This window comes from Heterodontus francisci, chromosome 5, assembly GCF_036365525.1.
Source record: "Heterodontus francisci isolate sHetFra1 chromosome 5, sHetFra1.hap1, whole genome shotgun sequence".
Taxonomy (NCBI): domain Eukaryota; kingdom Metazoa; phylum Chordata; class Chondrichthyes; order Heterodontiformes; family Heterodontidae; genus Heterodontus; species Heterodontus francisci.
This window is the reverse complement of record NC_090375.1, coordinates 146,464,236-146,483,654: the sequence shown is the minus strand read 5'-3', so window position 1 is coordinate 146,483,654 and position 19,419 is coordinate 146,464,236. Positions and strand designations below refer to the sequence as shown.

Genomic DNA, 19,419 nt, shown 5'->3' with positions numbered 1-19,419 from the left:
AGAAATGTCATGCATATCAAATGGCAGAACCACATCATCAATTATGAGGTGCTGACATGACAATCGTCAATTAAGGATACAGTGACTGAACATCTTGAAAATTTTCAGCTGATCAGAGAAAGCCAGTGTGGATCAGTAAAGGATAAGCCATGCCTGACGAACCTGAATGAATTTATTGAAGAGGCGACTAAGGTAGTGGACAAGGGAATAAAAACAAGAAATGCTGGAATCACTCAGCAGGTCTGGCAGCATCTGTGGAAAGAGAAGCAGAGTTAACGTTTCGGGTCAGTGACCCTTCCGAAGAAGGGTCACTGACCCGAAACGTTAACTCTGCTTCTCTTTCCACAGATGCTGCCAGACCTGCTGCGTGATTCCAGCATTTCTTGTTTTTATTTCAGATTTCCAGCATCCGCAGTATTTTGCTTTTATTTTAGTGGACAAGGGAATGTCTATAATGGTATTCCAGAAAGCATTTAATAAAGCCCCTCACAAGAGACTGTTAGCTAAAGTTGAAGTCCATAGAATTGAAGACAAATTATTGTCCTAGTTAGGAAATTGGTTGACTGGCAGGAGACAGAATACGGATAATGAGCAGGTACTCGAATTGACAGGATTTAACTAGTGGTGTCCCAAAAGGATCTGTGTTGGGACCTCAACAATTCACTGTATTTCACCATGAGATCATCCACTTTAGACCTAAAAAGGATAGAACAGGTTACTTTCTAAACAGTGAATAGCTAGAAACAATTGGAGGCCCAAAGAGCCATAGGAGTCCATGTACATTGATTAAAATGTTATGAAAGGTATTGAAAATAATCAAGAAAGCTAATGGAATGCTGGCCTTTATACCTAAAGGATTAGAATGCAAAGGGATTCGCGGGGGGGCAGGGGGTGGTGGTGGGTAGAAGTTATGCCACAGCTACACAAAACCTTGGTTAGACCTTACTCTGAGCAGTTCTGGGTACCACAGCTGAGGGAGGATATGATGATCTTGGAGGGAGTGCACAGTAGATTTAGCAGAATGATACCTGTACCCCAAGGGTTAAATTACAAGGAGAGATTACACAAACTAGGGTTAAACTCCCTGGAATTTAGAAGGTTAAGGGATGATTTGATCAAAGATTTCAAGACATTAAGGGGAACAGATAGGGTAGATTGAAAGAAACTCTTCCAGCTGGTTGGGAAGTTTAGGATTAGGGGACATAGCCTAAATATTAGAGCCAGGCCTTGCGGTGTAATTGACAAACACTTCTACACGCAAAGGGTGGTAGAAGTTTGGAACTCTGTTCCACAAATATCAATGGATGTTAGATCAACATTTTAAAGCTGAGATTGAAAGATTTTTGTGAACCAAAGATATTAAGGGATATGAGGCAAAGGGAGGTATATGAAGTTGGGTCACAGATCAGCCATGATCTCATTGAACGGCAGAAAACTCTCAGGGTTGATGGCCTACTCCTGCTCCTATGGACTTGCAATGCAAGCCAACAGGGTCGGAAATTCGCCAATGTTGAAGCTGTTTGTCTTCACCAATCATCTCGGGGCCGGGCTCACACTCTTTGAAATCATCTGATCAGATTATCCACTGAACACTGTCAGCCAATCAAATAGCACCAAGACAACAAACAGCTTCACTGGGTGGATCATGTTGTTCTTACCAATGACAACAAACTTCCCAAGTGAGCTCAGTACAATGAGCTCATGCATGGCAAGAACCTGGTGGGGGAGCAAAAAATGAATGGAAGCACACAGACTGACCAGTATGGCATTCACTATAGCAACAGAGGGGCTACTTTGGAATTCAGCACCATTAAGAACAGCAAGAAAAAGATTTGCTACAATACAACTTGCTACAACACAACATTTTACATAGCATTTTTAACAAAGTAAAACATCCCAAGGTGCTTCACAACATGTAATCAGACAGAAATTGACGCCAAGCTAAAGAAAAAGACATTGGAATGGGTCAATAAAAGTTTAGCCTTGAAGTAGAGAGAGATTAAGAGGTGGAAAGGTTTAAGGAGCGAATTCCAGAACCTAAGACCTAAAAAACAGAAAGCATGGGCCCCTCCAATGATTGGGTGAGGGAACTTGGGGTGCACTAGAGGCTGCAGCTAGAAGACAGAATTCTCAGAAGGTTACAGGACTACAGAGTCGAGTGCAACAGCAATCAAGTGATCAAAACAAATTTGTAACCATGTTCTGTGGAAATCCCTGTGCTTCACAGATTGGAAGACTGCCATAGGCTGGTCCATGGAAAATGATCAGCCATTTTCATGATCAAAGATCTATTGACAACTGCTAGATAGTTGCAATGAGATTCTAGTGGAAGAGCTCTTTAAAATGATCACTGACCTTGAAGAAATTCTTGTTTCTAAAGCACAGTGTGCAACTCATCTGGCACCTGACGCTTTTCCCTCTTTAAATTTCCAGCTGCATTTACCCAACATTCCTACACAACTAAAACAACTGAGACATTCCCACATGATAAAGTAAAAGCTCTGCATAACACTAAGAACATAGGACAATAGGAAATAGGAGGAGTCGGCTCTGCCATTCAACTAGATCATGGTTGATCTTCTACCTCAACTGTCCCCTACTACCACTACATTCCTATTAACTCCCCCCGCTTGAATGGCTTCCTCTACCACAGTGCCATGGTCAGTTCGCTCATCCACCCTGCAGCCCCCGCTTTAGTTCATGCAGGCTGCAAGAACCTCGAACCTGTTGGACAATTGCAAGGGCCCAGGCTCCTCCACTTCTACCTTCTCGATCCCCATACCTGTCTCACTCACAGTCACACTCTCCTATCCCAGACCATGGACCAAATCAGCCAACATTCCTAAAGGGCATGACTGCCACCTGGTACAAAGTGTCCAAGCAGCTTTCCCCCTCCCTGATGTGCCACAGTGTCTGCAGCTCCGCCTTCAGCTCAATGGCTCTGAGCCGAAGTTGCTCCAACCACAGACATTTACGGCAGACGTGTTAGCCTTGGATCACACAAGTGTCCATGAGCTCCCACATTCTGCGGCTGCCACACACACACATGGTCTGCCCTGCTAGGACCGACAGAGACTACAACTGCACCCAATCAGGGGAGAGTAAAAAGAGTGCTGGAAATACTCAGCAGGTCAGGCAGCATCTGTGAAGATTCGTTTCAGGTCTGTGACCTTTCATCAGAATGGGGGAGGAGAGTGGGTTTGTGGGGGGTTGGGGTGGGATGTCCAAGCTGCTGGCCAGTCGAAAGGTACATCGGAAACAATCTGACAAAAGGATGCAGGCCCTCTTGCCAGCAAAGACCAGTCCATGTGAACCATAGATTAGAAATACATGGGGTAACATTTCAAATTACTTTTCCGGTACATGGAGAGTTAAATGCCAACAGCAGACTGTATACAAGCCCTGGGAACCTGAATTTGAGGCTGTTTGAACTTCAGTAAGGGTAACGCCTTCTGTAGGTCTGACATGTCATCTCACAAAAAAATTTAATTCCTGAAAAATTTGACCAGTCAGGGGTTAAAAAAAATTATATCACAACTGCTTTGTTCAAAGATAATACAACATTTATTGGGGGAGAGCTATTCATTAAACCACTGCACATTTCAAATGAAACATGCAGCTGTAATAACCTTCAAACACTGACTTATTAGTGTTTAAAAATCTTTGGCAAGTGGAAAAACCATACTTGCAGTTGATAGGGAATAAAAATTGCATCCAAAGAAAACAAGGTCAAGTTCACAATCAGAGTTTCAAAACAGATATTCTGGCTTGAAACATGAACAGAACACGGCTGGCAAGGTCCAGCCTCTATTACATCACTTGTTCCGACAAACAAATGGTAAAAAAAAAAATCAAGGACAAATATTACATGGAATTGCTCCTTCATCTCTGGGACTTTTAAGGGTGAAAAAACCCTTTTCTCCAGAAACACTATATCTATGGTAAAAATGGAGGGCAACCATGTGCCTTGCTCCTATGCCTCTGCGAATGAACATAGGGATGATTTTCCCTCCTTTGGCTTCTGAAGGAAAAAGGACTCAGTAGAATGTGGGAACTGAACATGCATTCCCAATCTCCATGAAGTTTGATTAATATGCTCTCATGGTGGGTATTGAAGAAAATACTGTGATTTTATTTTCACAGTAAAACCCAGTAATTAGAGAATAATCTTTATCTTAGGCAGTGTTTCTTTAGTAATTATTTTAGTAACAAATGTATTTCATGTACAATTAACAGCACTAAGTTTACCAATTTATTATGAAAGATTATTGCTTATTCATTTTTTAAAATTTGTTCACGGGATAGAAGCATCGCTGGCAAGGCCAGCATTTGTTACCCATCCCTAGTTGCCCCTGAGAAGTGGTAATGAGCTGCCTTCTTAAACTGCTGCAGTCCATGCAGTGTAGGTACACCCACAGTGCTGTTAGGAAAGGAGTTCCAGGTTTTTGACCCAGCGACAGTGAAGGAAAAACGATATTAGTTCCAAGTCAGGATGGTGTGTGACTTGGAGGGGAACTTGCAGGTGGTAGTGTTCCCATGAATCTGCTGCTATTGTTTGCGACGGTAGAGGTCGAAGGAGGCTTGGCAAGTTGCTGCAGTGCATCTTGCATCTGGTACACACTCTGACGCTGCACGCCAGTGGTGAAGGGAGTGAATGTTTAAGGTGGTGGATGGGGTGCTGATCAATGGTGTCAAACTTTGTGAATGTTATTGGAGCTGCACTCATTCAGGCAAGGAGAGAGTATTCCATCACACTCCTGACTTGTGCCTTGTAGATGGTGGACAGGCGTTGGGGAGTTACTCACTGCAGAATTCCCAGCCTCTGACCTGCTCTTGTCGCCACAGTATTTATATGGCTGGTCCAGTTAAGTTTCTGGTCAATGGTAATTCCCAAGATGTTGATAGTGGGGGATTCAGTGATGGTAATGCTGTTGAATGTCAAAGGGAGATGGTTAGATACCCTCTTATTGGAGATGGTCATTGCCCGGCACTTGTGTGGCATGAATGTTACTTGCCACTTATCAGCTCGAGCCAGAATGTTGTCCAGATCTTGCTGCATGTGGACACAGACAGCTTCAGTACCTGAGGTGTCGCAAATGGTACAGAACACTGTGCAATCATCAGCCTAACTCCCCACTTCCGACCTTATGATGGAAGGAAGGTCATTGATGAAGCAGCTGAAGGTGGTTGGGCCAAGGATACTACTCTGCGGAACTCCTGCAGTTATGTCCTGGGGCTTAGACGTTTGGCCTCCAACAACCGTAACCATCTTCCTTTGTGCTAGGTCTGACTCCGACCACAGAAGAGTTTCTCCCCCGATTCACACTGACTTCAACTTTGCTCGGACTCCTTGATGCCACACTCAGTAAAATGCTGCCTTAATGTCAAGGGCAGTCACTTTCACCTCACCTCTGGAACTCAGCTCTTTTGTCCACATTTAGACCAAGGCTGTAATGAGGTCTGGAGCCAAGAGATCCTGCAGAAACCAAACTGAGCATCAGTGAGGTTACTGCTGTGTAAGTGCTGCTTGGAAGATGTAATTGACAACGCTATCATCACTTTGCTGATGATCGTGACTAGACTAATGGGGCAGTAACTGGCCGGATTGGATTTGTCCTGCTTTTTGCAGACAGAACGTACTTGGGCAATTTTTCATATTGGTGGACAGATGCCAGTGTTGTAGCTATACTGGAATAGCTTGGCGGGGGATGTGATTAGGTCTGGAGCACAAGTCTTCAGTACTACTGTCAGGATGCTGTTAGGGCCCATTGCTTTTGCTGTATTCAGTGCCTTCAGCCATTTCTTGACATCACATGGCATGAATTGAATTGGCTGAAGACTGGCATCTGAAGCTGGGGACCGCAGGAGAAGGCCGAGATGGATCATCCACTTGGCACCTCCTGCTGAAGATGGCTGCAAACACGACACGACGGACAGTATCCTCAGTGTGAAGGCGAGACTTTGTCTCCACAAGGACGGTGGTCACTCCTACCAACACTGTCATGGACAGATAGATTGGTGAGGATGAGGTCAGGTGGGCTTTTCCCTCTTGTTGGTTCTCTCACCAACTGCCGCAGACCCAGTCTGGCAGGTGTGTCCTTCAGGACTCAGTCAGCTTGGTCAGTAGTGGCGCTACCGAATCACTCGGTAATGAACATTGAAGTTCCCCACCCAGAATACATTCTGTGCCCTTGCCACCCTCAGTGCTTCTTCCAAGTGGAGTTCAACATGGAGGATTACTGATTCATCAGCTGTAGGGGGGTGGTAGGCAGTAATCAGCAGAAGGTTTCCTTGCCCATATTTAATCTGATGCTGTGAGACTTCATGAGATCCAGAGTCAATGTTAAGGACTTTCACAACTACTCCCTCTTGACTATAAACCACTGTGTAGCCACCTCTGTCGGATCTATACCGCCGGAGGGACAGGACATTCCCAGAAATGGTGATGGAGGAGTCTGGAATAACGGCTGTAAGGTATGATTCGGTGAGTATGACTTTATCAGGCGGTTGCTTGACTAGTCTGTGGGACAGCTCTCCCAATTTTGGCACAAGCCCCCAGATGCTAGTAAGGAGGATTTTACAGGGTCGACTGGCAGGGTGTGCTGTTGTCATTTCCAATGCCTAGTGGTCCTCCCATTTTAATTCTTTGTTGACTTTTCTGTAGAGTTTGGTAGAACTCAGTGGTTTGTTAGGCCATTTCAGAGGGCAGTTAAATGTCAACCACATTGTTGTAGGTCTGGAGTCACATGTCGGCTAGACCAGGTAGGGATAGCAGATCTCCTTCCCTAAAGGACATTAGTGAACCAGGTGAGTTTTTATGACAATCCAGTAGTTTCATGACACCATTACTGAGACCAGCTTTTAATTCCAGATTGACATAAATGCAAAGTGTCAAGGTTAGAAAGTAAAGAGATGGTAGTTTAAAACTTACATAAAAAGTCTTTCATAAAAATGTCTAGGTTTTCATTTATAGAACAAGTGGAAGTTTGATTAGTCTAAAAATTAGTTCTTAATTTGCTACCCGTATTATGCAAATTACCTCACTCAAATTAAAGACCTACTTCAACTTTGGGTTTTACTCCAGACCCCGTTATCAAATGCTGAAACCAGATCTGACAAAGATGACTCTAAAGATGACATCTATGACTCTAAAGATAAGGGTGGTACTGCCAAATCTAGAGCCCCTGGTTATCGAGAAACTTACAGGGTAAGTTAAAGCAGGAAAAAAAAGCTTATGACGATCACAAAAATCTTAATACTTTAAAAAGCCTAGAGGAGTATAGACAATGAAAGTGTGAAGTAAAAAAGGAAATTAGAAAAGCAAGGAGACATGAAAAACTATTGGCGGTAAAATCAAGGAAAACCTAAAGATGTTTCATCAGTACATTAAGAGCAAGAGAATAACTAAGGAAAGGGTATGTCCCATCAGAGATGTACAAGGGAACTTATGCGTGGATTCAGAAGATGTGGGCAGGGTTCTTAATGCGTTTTTTGTCTCTGTCTTGACAAAGGAGAGGGTTGATATAGACATTGTAGTTAAAGAGGAGTGTGAAATACTAGATACGATGAGCATAATGAGACAGGAAGTACTAGAGAGTCTGACAACTTGAAAGTGGATAAATCGCCAGGGCCAGATGGATTGCATCCCAGGTTGTTAAAGGAAGCCAGGGAGGAAATTGCGGATGCGTGAGTATCAAGTTCAATCCTCACTAGATACAGGAGAGGTATCAGACGATTGGAGATCTGCAAACGTTGTACCATTGTTTAAAAAGGGTGCGAGGGATAGACCAAATAATTATAGGCCGAATAATTATAGGCCGGTCTGTCTGACCTCAGTGGTGGGTAAATTTTTAGAATCTATTCTGAGGGGCAGCATAAACTATCACTTAGAAAGGCACGGATTAATCAGGGATAGTCAGCATGGATTTGCTAAGGGTAGGACATGCCTTACTAACTTAATTGAGTTTTTTGATGAAGTAACAAGGGGGATTGATGAGGGTAGTGCAGTGGATGTGGTCTACATGGATTTTAGTAAGTCATTTGACAAGGTCCCACATGGCAGACTGATCAGTAAAATGAAGCCCATGGGATACAGGGGAATGTGGCAGGTTGGATCCAGAATTGGCTCAGGGCCAGGAAACAAAGGGTAGTAGTCGACGGATGTTTTAGTGAATGGAAAGTGATTTCCAGTGGCATTTCACAGAGCTCAGTGTTGGATCCCTTGCTGTTTGTGGTATATATTAATAATTTGGACTTAAATGTGGGAGGCATGATTGGGAAATTTGATGACACAAAAATTGGCCGTGTAGTTGATAGTGAAGAGGATAGCTGTAGACTCCAGAAAGATATCAATGGTTTGGTTGAACATAGAACAGTACAGCACAGTACAGGCCCTTCGGCCCACGGTGTTGTGCCGAACCTTTGACCTACTCTAGGATCAAACTACCTACATACCCTTCATACTACTATCATCCATGTACCTATCCAAGAGTCGCTTAAATGTCCCTAATGTATCTGCTTCTACTATCACCGCTGGCAGGGCATTTCACGCACCCACCACTCTCTGTGTAAAGAACCTACCTCTGACATCTCCCCGAAACCTTCCTCCAATCACCTTAAAATTATGCCCCCTGGTGATAGCCCTTTCCACCCTGGGAAAAATTCTCTGGCTATGCACTCTATCTATGTCTCTCATCATCTTGTACCCCTCTATCAAGTCACCTCTCATCCTTCTTCTCTCCAATGAGAAAAGCCCTAGCTCCCTCAACCTTTCTTCATAAGAGTGGGCAGAAAAGTGGCAAATAGAATTCAATCCAGAGAAGTGGGGAGAGAAAATAAAGTGAGGGGCTACACAATAAACGGAAGGATATTGAGAAGGGTAGAAGAAGTGAGAGACCTTGGAGTGCATGTCCACAGGTCCCTGAAGGTGGCAGGACAGGTAGATAAAGTGGTGAAGGTAACATATGGAATGCTTTCCTTTATTGGCCAAAGTATGGGATTCAAAAGCAGGGATGTAATGCTGGAACTGTATAAAACACTGGTTAAGCCACAGTTGGAGCATTGCATTGTTCTGGTCACCACATTACAGAAAGGACATAATTGCTCTGGAGAGAGTACAGAGGAGATTTACAAGAATGTTGCCAGGGCTCGAATGCTGCAGCTATGAGGAAAGATTGGATAGGCTAGGGTTGTTTTCCTTAGAACAGAGGGGGCTGAGGGGTGACTTAATTGAGGTGTACAAAATTATGAGGGGCCTAGATAGAGTAGACAGGAAGGACCTATTTCACCGAGCAGAGAGGTCAATTACCAGGCGGCACAGGTTTAAGGTGATTGGTAGAAGGATTAGAGGGGACATGAAGAAAAACTTTTTCACCCAAAGGGTGGTGGGTATCTGGAATTCACTACTAGGAATGGTGGTGGAGGCAGAAACCCTCAATTCTTTTAAAAGGTACTTGGACATGCATCTGAAGTGCTGTAACCTGCAAGGCTATGGACCAGGTGCTGGAAGGTGAGATTAGATTGGGCAGCTAGTTTTTTCGGCAGGCACGGACACGACGGGCTTAATGGCTTCCTTCTATGCCGTAATGTTTCTATGGTTCTACACCACCAGGTTTCAGCACAGACATAATCAACCATAAAAGGTTAAGGAAAGCTCAGGATGAATATGAAACAGTCGACAAAGTCAAGTATGTCAGAGAATGAAGAGCAGAAAACAAAAATTGCTCAAAAATGTGAGGTCCAAGACACTTAAAACTCCAAGTTGATAGAATTGAAAACTCACTTTGTCTTTGCACAAAGTCCCCAACACTTTTATTTTTCAACAGTCAAACATGACAGCATCTCAAATGGTTTTGATAAAGCATCTGGACTTCATTTTGCTTCAACAGATCATCCTTTGAAGTAGTGTGTATTTTGGAAAATATTTAAATACTAACAAATGTAGCCCTTATAAAATGAGTCATGAATGTGCCTGCAACCTTTGGCCACAAGAACTTGTATACACATAAACTGTACCACTGACCTACGCTCATACATTCCATGGGATCATATTCTACTCGTTCAGTAGAAAGGACTGCTTAAGACAGTGTTCTTTTATCCATTTATGGGCATTTCAGTGAAAAGGAAAGCACACAATTTCAGAATCATACTGTAAGGACCCGCAGAAAATAAAGGGCTCCAAAACAAACTTTGCCGCCATCCTGAACTTGGGAGTTGAGTGAAAATAACCTTTGTGTAGATGCTGCTGTTATCGATCCAGTATTGGGTAATGAAAACAAATCAAATAACCTGACAAATTGAGTGAAACAAAAAACAAAATACTGCAGATGCTGGAAATCTGAAATTAAAACAGAAATAGCTAGCAGTTCAGGCAGCAACTGTGGAGGGAGAAACAGAGTTAACATTTCAGATCAATGACCTCTTGCCAGAACTGTTAAAAGTTAGGGATATAACAGATTTTTAGCAAGTAGAGGCAGGGAAAGAGGGGAGGGTTGTGAATCTTTGGAATCCTCAACCCCAAAGTTCTGGATGTGCCATCATTGAGTATATGCAAGGGTGAGGTGGATAAATATTTGGTCTCAGGCAATCAAGGGATTATGGAGAGCAGGCAGGAAAGTGGAGTTGAGGCAGAGTATCAGTAATCATCATATTGAATGGAGGGGCCACATGCTCTACTCCTGTTCCTATTCCTTAGTTCTTATATACTTATGTTGGAATTTGGCCATAGATTAGAAAGAATCACTGTATACTGCATGACTTTTCCCAAGAGCAACAGGAGGGTTCTTCAATTTTGTTAAACTCCCAAGAATCTCTGCAAAGACTGGTTTTGTTTTCTAATTATACAAATGATTTGAATATAAGTACAAGATCAACTTCAAAGTTTACTGAGGACAACAAATTACAGGGAACAAGGTAGCAGACAGGAGGATTCAGACAGATAAGCACAGTGGTCAGATGGGTTCACTGAACAGAAACATGAAGTATATTTTGGGAAAAGGATTTAAAGGACAAATACCCTTAAATAATTAGAATCACAGTAAAGAACAAAGAGCGCTAGAGGTGCAGATACAAACATCATTAAATGTGAGAATACAGGTAGAACAAGCCATAAATAGGCAAATAATAGTCTATGTTTTATATGTAGGGCTACTGAATGTAAAAGAAAATAACATTAAATTTGTAAAAGACATTGTTTACGTTACAGTTAGGACTTTTGCATGCAGTTCTAGACACCCCATTATAGGCAGAATTTTAGAATCATGGAAAAGGTACGGCAAAGATTCTGAAGTGATAGCAGAAGCAAGAGGTTTTAGTTCAGAAAAGCTTGATAATTTGGGACTTTTACCACTGGAACTTTGAGCGTTAGGGGAAGCCAATAGAGGTTTTCAAAATTATGGAAGGATAAATAACGAAAGATTGTTTCTATTGATTGCTGGATCAAGGGTAAGATTATTAGATAATAAAGTAGAAAGCTCGAGTTTTTCCCCCTCCCACAGAGGGCTATGAGAACACAGAATTTGGAGGGAGAAATGGGAGAGAAACAGAAAGCAAATTCCAAGGTATCAATTTGATTAACCAGGTTGTACTTTACCTAACCACAGGCAACTTATCCTTCAGAAAACAATGTAACTACCTCGACAAAGCAGAGGGGGGGCCCCTAATAATACCTTGCTTTTAAATGGCTCTTTGGCTTGACATCCTTCCTAATATTTCCTTTGCTCCCAGGATGCAAGCGCTGTCCTGGTTTTACCACCAAGTAGCTTACTAAGATACTTCAAAAGACATCAAGAGTCAACCACATTTTGTTCTTTTTTGAAGGACATTAGGAAACCAGTTGAGCTTTTATTATAATCAGGCAGCTTTCCTGGTCATTTTTCTGGCCCTTGTCTTCAAATTACCAGATTTATTGAATTCAATCTCACACTTTGCCATAATGGGTTGCTGATCCAGTAGTATTATCACGAGCTAACTATACTCATATATAGTGTCTTTAACTTGGTAAACTGTCTAAGGCACTTCACAAGGACAAAACCCGACACTGAGCAATAGCAGAAGAATTAGAGGATGACAATGAAGGCATGTAAGGGAAGATGGAGTACATTAAAGGGAAATGACAAGGCAATAGATTAAGGCAGCAATAAAGTTAATGACGATCAGAGTATGGCAGGAACGGACAGTGATTGCAAACTTAAGACTGGGCTAGCAGATAGGGCCAGAGATTACAAAAACAGTAAAAAACTGAATTAAGGGCTCTGTATCTGAATGCCTGCATCATTCACAATAAAACAGATGAACTGTCAGCTCAAATAGAAATTCATATTTATGACCTGACAGCCATTACAGAGACATGGCTAAGAGGAAACCAAAGCTGGGACCTGAATATCCAAGGGTAAGTGACATTCAGGAAGTACAGGAATCTGGGAAAAGGTGGTGGAGTAGCTCTATTAATTAAAGAGGGCAATAGTACTGTAGTGAGAGATGACCTTAGTTCTAAAGATCAAGATATTGAATCAGTTTGGGTGGAACTAAGAAACAATAAGAGCAGAAAACATTGGGCAGAGTTGTTTATAGGCCACCAAACAATAGCAGTAATGTAAATCACAGTATAAATCAGGAAATTAGAGGATCACATAACAAGGTAATACAGTAATCATGGGGTATTTCAATCTACATATAGACTGAGTAAACATTATTAGTACCAATGTTATGGAGGCCGAATTCTTGGAATATAAACAAGTTGGTTTTCTGGAGCAGGACAGAGGAGCCAACTCGGGAACGGGCTATTTGAGATCTAGCATTGCACAATGAAAAAGGGCTAACTAATAATCTTGTTGTAAAGGAGCCTTTAGGAAAGAGTGGCCTTAATATGACAGAATTTTACATTAAGTTTGAAAGTGATGTAGTTCAATCAAAAACTAGGGTCTTAAATCTAAGCAAAGGAAACTATGAGGGTACGAGGGGCAAACTGGTTATGGTGGATTGGGAAACTGTGTAAAAGGTGTGATGGTAGACAGGCAATGGCTAACATTTAAGGAACTAATACATAGTTTCCACCAAAAGTACATTCCTTTAACGCACAAAAACCCAGCAAGAAAATTGTTCCTTAAATGTGGCTAATGAAAGGAATCAAATATTGTATTAGAGCAAAGGAAGAGGCGTATAAAATTGCCCAAAAAAATGGTAAGCCTGTGAATTGGGAGCATTTTGCAATTCTGCAAAGGAGGACCAAGAAAAAGATTAAGAAAGGGAAAATAGAATATGTAAGTAAACTAGCAAGAAACATAAAAACAGACTGTAAAAGCTTCAATCTTTGCCTTTTTACAAAGCTATAAACAAAGACAAATGCGGGTCCATTACATGCGAAGTCAGGAGAATTTATAGTGGGGAATAAGGAAATGGCAGAGAAACTAAACAAACTTTGTGTCGGTCTTCCTGGAGGAAAATACCAAAAACCTCCCACAAATAATGGAGAATCAAGGGACCAATGTAAACAAGAAACTGCAAGATATTATTAGTAAAAAAAAAAGTACTAGAGAAATTAATGGGACTGAAAGTAGATAAATCCCCTGGACCTGATGATCTACATCCCAGAGTTTTGAAAGAGGTGGCTGTAGAGATAGATGAATTGAAGGTCATCTTTCAAAATTCTATAGACTCTGGAATGGTTCCTGCAGATTGGAAGTTGGCAATTGTAACCCCAGTATTTAAGAAAGGAGGAAGAAAGAAAACTGGGAACTACAGACCTGTTAGCCTAATATCAGTCGTAGCGAAATGCTAGAATCGATAATAAAGGACGCGATAACAGGACACTTAGAAAATGATGGCAGCATTGGGCAGAATCAACATGGATTTATGAAAGGGAAATCATGTTTAACAAACCTGTTGGAGTTTTTGAGGATGTAACTAGCAGATTAGACAAGAGGGAACCAGTGGATGTGGTATATTTAGATTTATTTTTATATTTAGGTCCCACACAAGAGGTCAGTAAACAAAATTAAAGCACATGGAATTGAGGGGAATATACTGGCATGGATTGAGAACTGGTTCAAGGACAGAAAGAGAGTAGAAATAAATGGGTCATTTTTGGATTGGCAGGCTGTGACTAGTGGGGTACCGCAAAGATCAGTGCTTGGGTCCCAGCTATTCATAATCTATAGCAATGATTTGGATGGGGGGATTAAATGTAATATTTCCAAGTTTGATGACACAAAACTAGGTGGAAGTGTGCATTGTGACGAGGATACAAAGGTGCTTCAAGGGGATCTGGAGAGGCTAAGCGAGTGGGCAAAAATTTGGCAGATGGAATAATATGTGGAGAAATATGAGGTTATCCACTTTGGTAGGAAAAACAGAAATAGAGTATTTCTTAAATGGAGTGAGGCTGGGAAGTGTTGAATTTCAAAGGGGCTTGGGTGCCCTTTTTTTTTTAAGAACATGACAGCGCAGTACAGGCCCTTCGGCCCTCGATGTTGCGCCGACCTGTGAAACCATCTGACCTACACTATTCCATTTTCATCCATATGTCTATCCAATGACCACTTAAATGCCCTTAAAGTTGGCGAGTCTACTACTGTTGCAGGCATGGCGTTCCACGCCCCTACTACTCTCTGAGTAAAGAAACTACCTCTGACATCTGTCCTATATCTATCACCCCTCAACTTAAAGCTATGTCCCCTCGTGTTTGCCATCACCATCCGAGGAAAAAGACTCTCACTATCCACCCTACCTAACCCTCTGATTATCTTATATGTCTAAAGTCACCTCTCCTCCTCCTTCTCTCCAACGAAAACAACCTCAAGTCCCTCAGCCTTTCCTCGTAAGACCTTCCCTCCATACCAGGCGACATCCTAGTAAATCTCCTCTGCACCCTTTCCATAGCTTCCACATCCTTCCTATAATGCGGTGACCAGAACTGCACGCAATACTCCAGGTGCAGTCTCACCAGAGTTTTGTACAGCTGCAGCATGACCTCGTGGCTCCGAAACTCGATCCCCCTACTAATAAAAGCTAACACACCATATGCCTTCTTAACAGCCCTATTAACCTGGGTAGCAACTTTCAGGGATTTATGCACCTGGACACCAAGATCTCTCTGTTCATCTACACTACCAAGAATCTTCCCATTAGCCCAGTACTCTGCATTCCTGTTACTCCTTCCAAAGTGAATCACCTCACACTTTTCCGCATTAAACTCCATTTGCCATCTCTCAGCCCAGCTCTGCAGCCTATCTATGTCCCTCTGTACCCTACAACATCCTTCGGCACTATCCACAACTCCACCGACCTTAGTGTCATCCGCAAATTTACTAACCCACCCTTCTACACCCTCTTCCAGGTCATTTATAAAAATGACAAACAGCAGTGGCCCCAAAACAGATCCTTGCGGTACACCACTAGTAACTAAACTCCAGGATGAACATTTGCCACCAACCACCACCCTCTGTCTTCTTTCAGCTAGCCAATTTCTGATCCAAAGCTCTAAATCACCTTCAACCCCATACTTCCGTATTTTCTGCAATAGCCTACCATGGGGAACCTTATCAAACGCCTTACTGAAATCCATATACACCATATCCACTGCTTTACCCTCATCCACCTGTTTGGTCACCTTCTCGAAAAATTCAATAAGGTTTGTGAGGCACGACCTACCCGTCACAAAACCGTGCTGACTATCGCTAATGAACTTATTCTTTTCAAGGTGATTATAAATCCTGTCTCTTATAACCTTTTCCAACATTTTACCCACAACCGAAGTAAGGCTCACAGGTCTATAATTACCAGGGCTGTCTCTACTCCCCTTCTTGAACAAGGGGACAACATTTGCTATCCTCCAGTCTTCCGGCACTATTCCTGTCGACAATGACGACATAAAGATCAAGGACAAAGGCTCTGCAGTCTCCTCCATAGCTTCCCAGAGAATCCTAGGATAAATCCCATCTGGCCCAGGGGACTTATCTATTTTCACACTTTCCAAGATTGATAACACCTCCTCCTTGTGAACCTCAATCCCATCTAGCCTAGTAGCCTGAATCTCAGTATTCTCCTCGACAACATTTTCTTTCTCTACTGTAAATACTGACGCAAAATATTCATTTAACACTTCCCCTACCTCCTCTGATTCCACACACAACTTCCCACTACTATCCTTGATTGGCCCTAATCTAACTCTAGTCATTCTTTTATTCCTGATATACCTATAGAAAGCCTTAGGGTTTTCCCTGATCCTATCCGCCAATGACTTCTCGTGTCCTCTCCTTGCTCTTCTTAGCTCTCCCTTTAGATCCTTCCTGGCTAGCTTGTAACTCTCAAGCGCCCTAACTGAGCCTTCACGTCTCATCCTAACATAAGCCTTCTTCTTCCTCTTGACAAGCGCTTCAACTTCTTTAGTAAACCACGGCTCCCTCGCTCGACAACTTCCTCCCTGCCTCACAGGTACATACTTATCAAGGACACACAGTAGCTGCTCCTTGAATAAGCTCCACATTTCGATTGTTCCCATCCCCTGCAGTTTCCTTCCCCATCCTACGCATCCTAAATCTTGCCTAATCGCATCATAATTTCCTTTCCCCCAGCTATAATTTTTGCCCTGCCTTGTTCATGAGTCACTGAAATTTAACATGCAGGTAGGTACAGCAAGCAATTAAGAAGGCAAATGGCATGTTGGCCTTCATTACAAGAGGATTTGAGTATTGGAATAAAGATGTCTCACTGCAATTATATACAACCTTGGTAAGACCGCACCTGGAGTATTGTGTGCAGTTTTGGTCTTCTTACCTAAGGAAGAATATAGTTGCCATAGAGGGAGTGCAACAAAGGTTCACCAAACTCATTCATGGAATGCAGGGATTGTCCGATGAGGAAAGATTATATAGACTGGGTCTTTATTTTCTGGGGTTAAGAAGAATGGGAGGTGATCTCATACAAAATTCTTACAGGGCTCGACAGGGTAAATGCATGAAGGATGTTCGCCCAGGCTGGGGAGTCCAGATCCAGGGGACACAGTCTCAGAATGAGACATAGGCCATTTAGGACTGAGATGAGGAGGAATTCTTTCACTCAGAATGTGGTGAATCTTTGGAATTCTCTGCCTCAGAGGGCTGTGGAGGCTCAGTCGTTAAGTATGCTCAAGACTGAGATTGATAGATTTCTACATATTAAAAACATCAAGGGATATGGGGATAATGCAGGAAATGGTGATCAGCCATGATCTCATTAAGTGGCAGAGGGGGCTCCAAGGGCTGAATGGCCTACTCCTGCTCCTATTTCTTGTGTTCTTATGAAAAAGCTAGGTTTTGAGGGTTGTTTTTTAAATGGGAAGGGACACAGCAAGTCAGAGCAATTAAGGGAGGTTAGAGAGTGTAGAGACATGATGTCTGAAGGTTCTACCACTGGAGGTGAAGTGGAAGGAGGTAGAGAATACAAAGAAGGCCAAAGAAGCAGAGGGCATGCACTGATATGGAAGGCTGCAAGAAGTCACAGATGTAGGTAGTAGTGAGGCCACGGAGACTCCAATAGCATCTAGTGAGTTCTACTACAAGAAAGAGAGCGTGCCGCAGAGTTAGTGTTATGCATGTCAGGAGGGTGAGATATGGAGTTGAAGGGGCAGCCATTAGAGACAGAAGCATTGGCAAGGGAGAAAATCAGAGGTACAAAAGAGAAAACTAATTTGATAGCCATCAATCTATTATTTTAATCTCAATTAATTAAAATGCAGTATCTAAAGCCAGTCTTATCACGACTAATTGAAATTATCAAAGGGTATACCTGATCACAGGCATCTCTGCAAATTGGATACTCTCTTGCTTGGTAACAACATGATACATCTGTAAAATTTAAAAAAAGTACAATATTAAATGTCAGATCTTCTTTAAAGTTTCTCTAATGTACAGTGCTATAAGTACTTGGCATTGTTGCTGTTCAATACCAGGCAAACAACTTCAATATACAAAAGAAACTGCTGCTGACCACGAACTTTGCATAGTTATACCCATGTAGAATTCAAAATGAATTCAGTCTTCTCCCTTTCCAATCACATTGATTTTTTTAAAAATAGTACATATGCAGTAATGTAGTGCATATCATATATAAATAGTGTAGGCAATATTAATTGTAAAAAAAAAGAGTGAAATAGATGATAAATATGCTTAACATATACATGAGTGGCACTGATTATTAATAAATGCTTTGAAGTTAGTGTGTCAGTCTCTCTTATGTACCCAAATCACATTATAGTATACAAAATCCTGCATGGAACAGAACTTCCAACTTTGCCAGAATTTATTGGTTAATTGGCTTAAAAACTGATTAACTGGTTTAGCTTCCAGCCACTTGTGGGAAGATAAATCCCTTAAGATAAAAACAGCTTGTGGTCTATGTTTTTCTTTAAATCAGCCCTTTGTTTCCAGTTCAATTTGCAACAAGGATATTTGCAATTCATCTTCTAAAATAATACATTTCAGAAGACAAAGGAAGTTTAAGTCAGTATGAGATCATGAAAACTGCAGGCTTGCAGGCTGTAATATTACATTAAAAAGTGTTCATTTGTTTTCTAGCACTTTTCCTTTTCAGAGGAATAAAATCAGCTCCAGCTTACCAACGAAAGTTGGACAGCAATGCTGACTTGGCCCAACTCAGCAACATATGTCATCAGGCTAAGCCAAGGGCACCAATGGGGAGAATTGTGTGGAAACTACATCAAATACCAGGGGCATCATGCATATTTCCTGTGCTCTATGAAGTCACCTGCTGCAGGAATATCCAATTTAACTGGCAAAGCAAAATTTACAAATTGGAGCTGAAATACTGTTCCTTTTTGCCCTGCAGAAGGTCACAGGATACATATTACATGGAGGATAATTCAATTTAAAAATCCTCCCTACCAAGAGGGTACCATGCTGCTATCCCCAAAAACTGTTGACAGACCCAAGGACAACTCCCTGCTTTTCTTCACATAAATCTTTTACATTCACTTGAAAACATTTTACTATCCAGCAAAAGACAGTATTCCCTCATTAATGTATTAGAGTATAAAGTAAGGTTTGAAACTGCAACCTTCTGATTCAAAGGCATGAGTGCCACCAGAGCAAAGCTCATACTAGGATACAAGCTGCTGCTGTATGTTTTTTGCAAGCCTGATTCTTTCCAAAATATCTCCAGCAAGTCTGGCAGCCACATATTGAAATTTATAAGCCATAGCAATATACAGAATTATGTAGTATATAAAAAGATCAAACAGTAACCTGTTATTAGAGATGAAGTTCAGAAACTACCAGAAATAAAAATGTTGTAGAGCATCAGGAAATGGTTGGTTATTAAAAGCAGACCCCTTATATATAAGATAGGCGGTGAACAAAATCTGTAAAATACTGCAGATGCTGGGAATATGAAAGAAAAACAGAAAATGCTGGAAACACTCAACAA

General features: G+C 41.9%; 1 protein-coding gene across 2 annotated transcripts in view; it reads right to left on the bottom strand.

Moving 5' to 3' along the window:
* reck (reversion-inducing-cysteine-rich protein with kazal motifs) overlaps nucleotides 1-19,419 on the bottom strand; it is a 223,797-nt gene that overhangs the window by 161,403 nt on the left and 42,975 nt on the right. For both annotated transcript variants that reach the window (XM_068032209.1, XM_068032210.1), the window contains one exon: nucleotides 17,764-17,822. In XM_068032209.1, the coding sequence (XP_067888310.1) occupies nucleotides 17,764-17,822 (59 nt within the window). The remainder of the gene's footprint in view (nucleotides 1-17,763; nucleotides 17,823-19,419) is intronic.